This window comes from Gymnoscopelus microlampas (assembly GCF_963454915.1).
Source record: "Gymnoscopelus microlampas genome assembly, chromosome: 14".
NCBI classification, from domain to species: Eukaryota; Metazoa; Chordata; class Actinopteri; order Myctophiformes; family Myctophidae; genus Gymnoscopelus; species Gymnoscopelus microlampas.
Genome location: NC_139951.1, coordinates 10,507,866 through 10,519,307, shown reverse-complemented (window position 1 = coordinate 10,519,307; position 11,442 = coordinate 10,507,866). Strand labels below are relative to the sequence as shown.

General features: G+C 47.1%; 2 protein-coding genes across 2 annotated transcripts in view; both read left to right on the top strand.

Annotated features, from left to right (window-relative positions):
- Window positions 1–608: 608 nt before the first annotated feature.
- On the top strand, window positions 609–6,845 carry LOC311059544 (uncharacterized protein; the record flags this gene model as incomplete). Its single annotated transcript, XM_084077556.1, has 7 exons — window positions 609–669; window positions 1,586–1,615; window positions 1,836–1,889; window positions 2,661–3,110; window positions 3,691–4,140; window positions 4,749–5,006; window positions 6,715–6,845. Exons 4-7 carry the CDS (start codon window positions 2,663–2,665, stop codon window positions 6,843–6,845), a joined length of 1,287 nt encoding a protein of 428 aa, XP_083933682.1. The 5' UTR covers window positions 609–669; window positions 1,586–1,615; window positions 1,836–1,889; window positions 2,661–2,662.
- Window positions 4,770–11,442, top strand: part of LOC311060620 (uncharacterized protein) — a 21,696-nt gene continuing 15,023 nt past the window's right edge. The window contains exons 1-2 of the mRNA XM_084078858.1: window positions 4,770–5,123; window positions 5,156–5,989. The gene's annotated coding sequence lies outside the window, so the exon portion shown is untranslated. The remainder of the gene's footprint in view (window positions 5,124–5,155; window positions 5,990–11,442) is intronic.

Sequence of the window (11,442 nt, the reverse complement as noted above, 5' to 3'; positions counted from 1 at the left end):
CAGTCACCTATAGCTGGAAGAAAGATGAAGGGGAATGGATGGTGTCTGGACAGAACTGGACTATTACCGACGATAAAAAGGTCTGCTGTGAAATGAAGAACCCAGTCAGTGTGAAGCAGAGTGATCCCTTTTATCTTAAAGGTATGTTTGTGTTTCTTGTTGTCTGTTATGCCATCTCAATAAATACATTTTACAGTTTTATTGGAAGAGAATATTTGCCACGCTGTGAAAGATGAATTCTTATTCCTATATCAGTTCTATGTGGTTGATGCCTCCATTGATGCTGCAGCTGTAAATAAATGATAATACATTGCTTTCTACAATTCATCACATTTTAGAAGGTCATTCACACTACATAAATTAAATCATACTGTATGTACTGACACAACACTGACTCTTCCACAACTCTTCCTAGCCCACGCACAGGCACAGGCACAGGCACACACACACACACACACACACACGCACACGCACACGCACACGCACACGCACACGCACACGCACACACACACACACACACACAGTAGATTAAACTGGACCCTGTAATAACAAAGGCTTTTTTGTCTTTTTTATTTTAAGGACCTCGGCATCGTATTATTGTAGGGATTATTGTTGGGATTATTGTTGCTCTCATCATCCTTATCGGTTTGGTGGTGCTGAAATATGATAGTAAGTATCTCTTCTGATTTTAAGTTACACATAACATACAACATGCTTGCAAAGTTACTGCTAAATAGCTACATGCAATTTCACAAGCAAAAGTCGTGTTGTAATCTTTACATGGTTCTAATGTGTGTAATTACACTGTGTGTGTGTGTGTGTGTGTGTGTGTGTGTGTGTGTGTGTGTGTGTGTGTGTGTGTGTGTGTGTGTGTGTGTGTGTGTGTGTGTGTGTGTGTGTGTGTGTGCGCGCGCACGTGCATGCGTTCATGTTATGTTATATTGTGTTATATTGCGTTTGAATTTCATAACAGATCATATAAAGGGTATGTTGTTGACTTCATGTGGGTCTGACTCTGTTTGAGAACTTTATGGGCGCAGTTTGTGATAGGAGTTTCGAGTTGAGCCTCCAACTCATGTCCAATGTCCACCTCCAATAAAAGATAAATAAATCAATTATAGCGCTGTGGTAGGGTAGGTCATGTCCAATTTAACTTTCAAAATAATATAAAATTGCAGTTGGTTGAGTCCCTTGGCTCTACTGGCTTCAGTGCGTATGCTATGCACAGAGGGCGGTTAAGTTCATGTGTTGTTTTCTAAGTTTATACAACAAGCTGCTGTCACAGCAGGTGGCACAGATAATGGTAAAGGAGACAAAGTAGCAAGAGTGGCTACCATACACACATTCTGTTTCATTCATTCATAATAAATGAGAATACGAGCCAAAACAATTATTACAGCAATAAAACATTGAGTGATCGTGTGAAGTGTCCACAACATATCTGGGTAATCTCATCACACGACAAAAGCAACAGAAATATGGGACATACAGTAAATAAGCCTAGAGCTGCCTGATGTTGATATACTAACTTGACGGTAACTATGTGAAACAAACTGACATTTTCCTCTCTACTCCACAAATGCAGATGCATCTTCACCAAGGGATGGAACTGAAGGTACTTATGGGTTTTATTTGATAAAATGTGCACACAGAGCTCCGATTTACCATTATAAGATACCTGCTTCTCATTTGTTTGTGTGTGTGTGTGTGTGTGTGTGTGTGTGTGTGTGTGTGTGTGTGTGTGTGTGTGTGTGTGTGTGTGTGTGTGTGTGTGTGTGTGTGTGTGTGTGTGTGTGTGTGTGTGTGTGTGTGTGTGTGTGTGTGTGTGTCATTAGTAGGCCTACCTCTACTATCAACATCAGACAGGAACAACCATGATTCAACAAATGGTATGTCTGTTTCTCTTCTGTTACTACATGTCCTGTTTATGTTATTATTTTAACTGCTATTTCTTATTTGTTTTCAACAGTTTAAGCCAGATTTTTTGTTGTTGTTTTTTTAGAACTCTGTCTCCGTAATTTACACAATAACATGTTATTTATCCCTGGACTCCTTGCATCATGACGCAACTCCCCAAATATCCCACACCCATTTCCACCAAACTAGATTTTTAATACAAATTACAAAACATTGTAATTTTTGGTTTGTTTGTTTTGTTTTTTGTTACCGGCCCAAGGAATGTATCAGTATTCTTGCTAATAACACCAGCATGTTTACTTCTAAAATTTGTATATGGGTTGTGTTCATTAATGTTCTCTGTCCCTATCAAATAATCAAAACAATTAATACAAGATAACTACAACAATAATACACAAGATACAGCCTTAAGTGCAGAATGTGTAATTCTGATACAGATGTGAGATGCAGGTAGTGTGTCTGGTAAAAAAATCCAGACAAAGACATGAACAGCATTAATTGAATACATTCATGAGACATTTTTGGGGAGCCAGGAGTCTAGGGAGCTCAATGTCAGAAACCCAATATACTGTAGAGGTCTATTATGAACCAACTCAAATTAACTAATCAATTAATTGGACAACCTCTTGTGTAATATTGCTTAAGTAAACAATTAACTTTAAAGTAATTAGAAAAGCATGTTATGATGATTTCAATCTATCTGTCCCCCTTTTTTCCTCCCCTCTCTCATGTTTTTCAATCAGTCATGGATCTCATAGACTCCATCATAGCCATAGCAACTTCACTCTGCACTCTCTGTGAGGAGGTCAAAGGCAACAAGAAACAGTGCCAGCGTCTGGCCCAGCGTGTAAAAGGGCTGGAGGAACTGGTGGGGGAAATCAAGCGAATAAGAGCTGGTCAGAATTCTGCCGATGTGGAGGAGGGCCTCCATAATCTCAATAAGACACTGGAGTCTGCAAAAGATGTTGTCAAAAAATACATCTCTGATAGTTTCCACGAGCATGTGTTTAAAGACTACAACGACAATAGTGAGTTTAGGAGTTTGAACCTCGGTCTGAACAGTGCATTCAACAAGCTTTCCAAGGCTCCGCAGGTTGACCACGATCATATACTATACAAGCTGTTCGAAGAAGCTTCTCAACAGGCAGAGGATGAAGCAGACAGGGAGGAGGACCATGAGGAGCTGAAGAGAAGTGAGAGGCGGGTTCTACTACTATTAGAAAAATCTGTCTATGATGAGTTTTATTTCAGCAGATATCTTAGTCACAAGAATAATTAACAATGATGTTTTGTCTTTCTACGCGTGGTATTCAGTTTGAGAAATGACAATCTCTAGAAAGCATTATCTCAAGTTGGCTGGTTGTCTCGACAGGGACTAGAAATTGTCTCTGTCAGACCCCATGTGTTTCCAGGGAAATGTAGATAAAGCTAGTTTGTTTTGAAAGCAAATTTCCCCACAATAAGAATACACTTTTGATATGTTTTATTTAGATGGTAACCCTTCTATAATCACAGTATTACACTCCAGGGTGTGCTTTACTGTCATTATTGGCACTTCACTGATGCTTAGGGCACTTGGCACAAACACCTCATCACTGTTGTGCCAATAATGATGGTAAAGCACACCCTTTTGTGTAATATTGCTTTAGTAAACAACTTTAAAATCAGTTGTCACTTCTCGTCAATATAATGAGAAAAGCATGTTATGGTTCAATCCATTGCGTTTCAACCTATCTGTCCCCCTTTCTCCCTTCTCTCATTTTTTTCAATCAGTCATGGATCTCATAGACCCCATCGTGGGCAAAGCAACTTCACTCTACAATTTTTGTGAGGAGGTCAAGGGCAACAAGAAGCAGTGCCAGCGTTTGGTTGAGCGCGTGGAAGGACTGGAGGAACCGGTGAAGACAATCAAGCAAAAAGGACCTGGTCAGAACTCAGCTGTTGTGGAGGAGGCCCTCTGTGATCTCAATAAAACACTGGAGTCTGCAAAAGATGTTGTAAAAAAATTCATCTATGATACTTTCCACGAGCATGTGTTTAAAGACTACAAGGACAGCAGTGAGTTTAGGAGTTTGAACAGCAGTCTGAACAGCGCATTGAACAAGCTTTTCAAGGCTCTGCAGGTTGACCACGATCATATACTAGACAAGCTGTTCGACAAAGCTTCTCAACAGCCAGAGGATGAAGCAGACAGGAAGGAGGACCATGAGGAGCTGAAGAGAAGTGAGAGGATGGGTCTATTACGATTAAGATGTAGTAGCAAAATGTTTATATTTCAGCTGATATCTTAGTCACAAGAATAATTAACAATGGAGTTGTGTCTTTCTACACGTGGTATTTTTTCAGTTTGGGGGACAGGTCTAGTTGGCTGGTTGTCTCAACAGGGACTAGAAATTGTCTCTGTCAGCAATATATATATATATATATATATATATATATATATATATATAGAGAGAGAGAGAGAGAGAGAGAGAGAGAGAGAGAGAGAGAGAGAGAGAGAGAGAGAGAGAGAGAGAGAGAGAGATAGATAGATTTTTTGGTAACCTTTCTATTATCACAGTATTACACTTGAGGGTGTGCTTTACTGTCATTATTGGCTTTTCACTGATGCTTAGAGCACTTGGCACAAACACCTCATCACTGTTAGTGCCAATAATGGTAAAGCACACCCTCAAGTGTAATATTGCTTAGGTAAATAAACAACTTTAAAGTCAGCTGTCACTTATTCAATATAATGAGAAAAGAATGTTATGGTTCAATCTACTGTATTGTATTTTAACCTATCTGTCCCCCTTTCGCCCTTTCTACTATCTCTCATTGTTTTCAATCAGTCATGGATCTCATAGACCTTATCATGGACAAAGCAGCTTCACTCTCCCCTCTCCGTGAGGGTGCCATGCGCAACAAGGAACGGCGCCAGTGTCTGGTCGAGCGTGTTGAAGTGCTGGAGGAACGCTTGGGGACGATCAAGCAAAAAGGACCTGGTCAGGACTATGCTGATGTGGAGGAGGCCCTCTGTGAGCTCAAGACCACACTGGAGTCTGATGAAGTTGCTGCGTTTGTTGAAAAATACACCTCTGATTGGAAATGTACGGACTACAGAAATGACTTTGACAGTTTGAACAAATGTCTCTGCAATGCATTAAATAAGCTGTCCAGTGCTCTGCCATTTGACCAAAATCACAAGCTGTTCGAATAAGATCCTGGTGGGCAGAGCATGAAGCCCACATCAGAGGAGGAGGATGAGTAGTGGTGGAATAGTGAGGGGGGTTGATCCAGGGGGTCTCCAGCAATAGTTAATAGAACATCACAACCAATTTAACCACTTTAACCCTATTGTATACTGAGGCGATTCAGAAATAGCCGATTTGCAAGCTCACAGCGCATTGTGAGCTTGTAGATCTGCTTTTTTTATTTTATTATTATATTATTTTAAATATTTTTGAATTTGGATTATTTGCACAAATCTTTTCTTCTGGGATCCCTGGCAAACAATCTTTTCTGATGGGGGTCTGCGACCAAATACATATCAGTTTGGCATTGACATGAAAATGTTTGAAAACATCACTGCAGGTGCACTTGTGAACATTGCGTTTGAATGCATACCGAAACTGTGCACAGAGAATGAGTTTACTACACTATGAAATCTCTGTGCTACAAGTCTGTGACAGGAGGTCCCAGCTGTCCAAGCAAGAGAAGACGCACACATAACAAGAACCTTTGTGCATTTGTAGTTGAAGAAACTGTTGGACACTCACAGAGCGACACAGACGTTACAGACAATAAGATTATTTTAGACAATAAGATTATACACAGACAATAAGATTATTCTACATTGTTATCAAATCGATGCTGTGCAAGGAGAGATCAATGCACATTTTGGAGAGTGCTCACTGGCACTGGCACACTGGCTGCTTTGAACCCGGAGGCCAAAGACAACTACTGTATATGGATCTTCAGAGATTACCTGGCATTGCAATGGTTGAATCGGTTTAGGCTCCTAGCGAACAACTCATAAACACTGCCTTCCACTTTTCTGAGACAGGCGAAGAAAGAGAGATCTCCAATCAAAGTAAGTTCAGATGGATTGAGTGAGTGTGTGTGTGTGTGTGTGTGTGTGTGTGTGTGTGTGTGTGTGTGTGTGTGTGTGTGTGTGTGTGTGTGTGTGTGTGTGTGTGTGTGTGTGTGTGCGCGCGTGTGCGTGTGCGCGTGCGCGTGCGCATACGTGTGTGTGTGTGTGTGTGTGTGCGCGCGTGTGCGTGTGCGCGTGCGCATACGTGTGTGTGTGTGTGTGTGTGTGTGTGAGTCTCACACTCTGACCTAGGCCTACAATTGATTATCCGTGCCTTTGTTTCCTCTTGCCTTGACTACTGCAGTTTTCACCTGCCTCAATAAAACTTCCAGTTCATCTGGCCTCTTTGCACTGGCTTTCTGTTTGTTTCAGGGTTCAGTTCAAGGTCCTGGTGTTCAATTTTAGAGCTCTGCATGAGCTCAGGCACCTGAATATTTAACTGACCTGCTAAAACGATATTATGTGCCCAGCAAGACCCTAAGGTCATCTGACCAGGGTCTATTCGTCATTCCTCATACCATGTTAATCACCAAAGGTGATAGAGAATTTCAGTATGTAGGTCCCAGAGTCTGTCATTCTTTTCATATGCTAATAGTCAAGGGCCGGGTTTCCCAAACGAATTTGAGCTCGTGCGTAGCCTAGAACCTGCGTAGGAGCCTCCACGCAGCTGCGCAGTAGCAACGCAGCTGCGCAGTAGCAACCCCGCTGCGCACTATCTTCGTTAGTAGCAGCTGTGTGTGCCCTTAACTGGCTTCTGGAGACACCATCTTCGCAGGTGCTCAAGCGCACGGTGTTAACGTCTGTGCTAAAACTACACTCCGGAGGCAGCATGCGCGTAAAGAGCTCCTGGACGTAGCCTACGTCAACTACGTAGTGCTTTCCTACTATAGTTTAAACACCCTTTGCATACATATATATATATATACAGGATTTTGCAAATATACTAAGATAAAGTCGCACCTTTATCTAACTTTGTCACGATTTGCAAAACTGGCAGACCCAAATGCAGACACGACACTTAAATATAGTCCAAGGGTCTTTATTCAACAAAGAGGAACGGGGGGGGGGTAGGTGTAGTCCTCTGGAGTGAAGGTTGTAGGCAGGCTGAGCTGAAGGCAAACAGGAGGGCAGGTAGGCAGGCAAGCAGGCAGGCAACGCACGGAGACTGTGAAAACGATCTGGCAGCGCGTCAGCAGAAGACCAGGGCTTTTATAGAGTGGAGGTTGATGAGCAGATGGCAGGCAGGTGAGTGAGATGAGATGACCAGAGCCAGGTGCGTCAATCTGGGAAGCCAGGAAGCCTACGCCCACACATGCCCAAACACAGACAGACAGACAAATACATAGACACACACAGGACACTGGCAGGGACCATGACAGTGCCCCCCCCTTAAGGAACGCCCCCAGGCGATCCACCAGGCTTGTCAGGGTGCCCACGGCGGAAATCTGAGATGAGGGACGGATCCAGTATGAAGCGACGCGGCACCCAGCATCGCTCCTCAGGCCCGTAACCTGCCCAATCCACAAGATACTGGAACCCCCTACCCCGGCGACGTACGTCCAGCAGCCGCCGGACGGTGTAGGCTGGGTGGTCATCAATGACACGGGGGGGCGGGGGGGCCACATCTGGAGGAGAAAGTGGGCTGGTCACAACTGGTTTCAGCCGGGAGACGTGGAAGGTGGGATGGATCTTCATGTGAGGGGGTAACTTGAGCTTGACCGCAGTAGGGTTGACGATGGAGAGGATCTCATAAGGACCAACAAAACGGGGCGAGAGCTTCCTGGAGTCAGTCTTCAAGGGGAGGTCCTTGGAAGACAGCCACACACGTTGGCCAGGCTGGTACAGTGGTGCTGGAGTTCGATGGCGGTCAGCAAAGCGCCGATTACGGTCCACTGAGCCGAGCAGGGCGGCCCGCATATCCTTCCACATCTTTCGACAACGCCGCAGGTGATTCTGGACTGAAGGAACAGCAATGTCGGCCTCTTCAGCTGGAAACAGTGGCGGTTGGTAACCCAGGGACCCCTCAAACGGTGACAGACCTGTGGCAGTGCAAGGCAGGGAATTGTGGGCATATTCAATCCACACCAGGTGGGTGCTCCAGGCAGAGGGATTCTTGGCAGCGACACACCGGAGGGCCACTTCCAGATCCTGGTTGGCCCGTTCTGTTTGCCCGTTAGTCTGAGGATGGTAACCAGATGACAAGCTTACAGAGGCCCCAAGGGCACGACAGAAGGCCTTCCACACCTGGGAGATGAACTGGGGTCCTCTGTCAGAGACGATGTCCACAGGTATCCCATGGAGCCGGAACACATGGTGCACCATTAGGTCAGCTGTCTCAAGGGCTGAGGGTAGCTTGGGGAGAGCCACGAAATGAACTGCTTTTGAAAATCTGTCCACAATGGTGAGTATAACTGTATTACCTTGGGACAGAGGGAGCCCAGTAACAAAGTCTAGGGCCAAGTGGGACCAGGGGCGACTAGGAACTGGCAAGGGACGGAGCAGACCAGCAGGCGGCTGGTTCGATGACTTTCCTCGAGCACATGCAGAGCAGGCGGAAACAAAGGCCTGTGTATCGGCGGTCATGGTAGGCCACCAGAAGTGCCGCTTGAGGAGGGACAGGGTGCGGCTGATTCCTGGGTGGCAAGCAAAGCGAGACGTGTGAGCCCAGAGGAGGACCTCAGAGCGGACAGAATCAGGCACAAAAAGTCGGTTAGCAGGGCCAATACCTGGATCTGGTTGATCCTGCTGAGCCCTACGAACCAGCGACTCGATCTCCCACGTCACTGCTGCCACCACACAGGACGAGGGAAGGATGGGCTCGGGACTGGAGGAACCCTCAGGGGAGTATTGCCGTGACAGGGCATCAGGTTTGACATTGCGGGAGCCTGGACGGTAGGTTAAGGTGAACCGGAACCGGCCAAAGAACAGCGCCCACCGGGCTTGGCGGGAGTTGAGTCTCTTGGCAGATTGAATGTAGGCGAGGTTCTTGTGATCTGTCCACACAACAAATGGGTGTTCTGCCCCCTCTAGCCAATGTCTCCACTCCTCCAAAGCCATCTTGACTGCAAGCAGTTCCCGGTTCCCCACGTCGTAGTTGCGCTCAGCAGGGTCCAGGCGATAGGAGAAGAATGCACAGGGATGGAGTTTCTGGTCATCGGCTGAACGCTGGGACAGGACGGCCCCCACCCCGGAGTCTGAGGCGTCCACCTCCACAGTGAACTGACGCGAAGGATCCGGGTGAATGAGGACAGGGGCCGTGGTGAAACGCCTCTTCAGCTCCTTGAAGGCAGCCTCCGCCTCTGCAGTCCAAGCAAAGCGAATGGACGTAGACGTCAGCTTGGTAAGGGGTGCAGCTACACGGCTGTAGTTTCTGATAAAACGGCGGTAGAAGTTGGCAAAACCCAAAAAACGCTGAAGATCCTTCAGTGTAGTGGGTTGAGGCCATTCCTCCACTGCTTGCACCTTCGCAGGGTCTGCTTTCATCCGGCCACTCTCGATGATAAACCCAAGGAATGTAGTTGAGGTGACATGGAACTCACACTTCTCAGCCTTGCAGTAGAGTCTGTTCTCCAGGAGACGCTGAAGCACCTGCCTGACGTGCTCAACGTGCTCCTCTTTGTTGCGGGAAAAGATCAGGATGTCATCTAGGTAAACAAACACACAGCGATTTAGCAGATCACGGAGGACATCATTTACAAGGGCTTGGAAAACGGCTGGTGCATTAGTTAACCCAAAGGGCATGACAAGATATTCAAAATGACCAAGGGGGGTCTTGAAAGCAGTTTTCCATTCATCTCCTGCCTTGATGCGAATTAAATGATAAGCATTACGTAAATCTAGCTTGGAGAAAATAGTAGCTCCCTGAAGGGGCTCAAAAGCAGAGGCAATTAGCGGTAATGGATACTTGTTGTGAATAGTGACATCATTTAATCCACGATAATCAATGCAGGGACGGAGAGATCCATCCTTCTTACCCACAAAGAAGAAGCCGGCCCCCACCGGGGAGGATGAAGGGCGGATGAGGCCCGCTGCCAGGGATTCATGAATGTACCTCTCCATGCTCTCTCTCTCAGGACGGGACACATTGTACAGTCGACTAGAAGGGAGTGGGGCTCCAGACATCAGGTGGATGGCACAGTCATAGGGCCGGTGAGGTGGGAGTGACAGAGCACGCTGTTTGCTGAATACCTCACCGAGGTCATGGTAAACAGTAGGAATTCTAGACAGATCAGGAGGCTCATAGATGGCTGGGGAGCAGGTGCTCTCAGACGGAGAGCGGGCAGAGCGCAGACAGGTAGAGAGGCAGTAGGAGCTCCAGCCCACTACCTTGCCTGCCGCCCAGTCAATATGGGGGTTGTGGAGCCTTAACCAGGGTTGGCCAAGGACAATGGGCGCAAGAGGTGAGGATATGACATGGAACTGGATGTGTTCATGGTGGTTACCAGAAACAATGAGATGAACAAGCACGGTGCGATGGGATACTTGAGCAAGAAGGCGACCAGTGAGGGCATTGGCTCGCAGGGGCGAGGGAAGAGGCTCGAGGGATATGCCTGCCTGGGAGGCAACAGTTGAGTCAATAAAGTTTTCATCTGCCCCCGAATCAACCAGGGCAAGCAACGACAAGGACTGAGAGTGCCACCGAAGAGTGGCAGAAAACTGCATACGACACCGGGAATCAGGGGAAGAGACTGCTGGGCTCACCAGAATCCCCACTGCTACTGGTGAGCCTCCTCTTTTGGTCGCAAGGGGCAGGAGGCACGGAAATGGCCCTGTTGCCCGCAGTAGATGCACAACCTCGATTGAATCCGCCGAAGGCGCTCGTCAGAAGAGAGGCGACCTAGTTGCATGGGCTCTTCACCTGGGGGACCGGGGGACAAGGCTTGAAGTACGGGCCGTCTGGGTTCCTCCGGCAGAAATCCACTGTTTCCCCCCACTGAGGACGCTGTGGACCTTGGGGGAAGGGGTTCCACTTGCCACTGGGCCATCTGGTCAGAGATCTTGATGGCGGTGATAATGGCCTCGTCTAAGGAAAGCTGCACCTCCCTCAGGGCGATCTCTCTGCCAATGACTCGGTTGAGCCCACTCTGGAAAGCGGCGAGCAGCGCCTGGTCATTCCAACCAGACTCGACGGTGAGGGAACGGAACTCGCTGGCGAACTCTCTCACAGAACGTCTGCCTTGCCGGAGTCTCAAAAGCTGCTGACCGGCCTGTGGTCCACGAATGGGATGGTCATAGATCCGCTTGAGCTCGCCGGCAAAAAGGGCGAAAGACTGAACTGTGGGGGAACCCTGCTCATGCAGGGCGTTGAAGTAACTGAGGGGGGGGCCCTCCAGAAGATTGGCAATAAAGGCTATTTTGGCCGCCTCTTCGGCAAACCGGAATGGCTGAGCATTAAAGGTGAGCTGAACTTGGGTTAGGAACTCACGGCAGGTGTTCGCGTTGCCAGAATACTT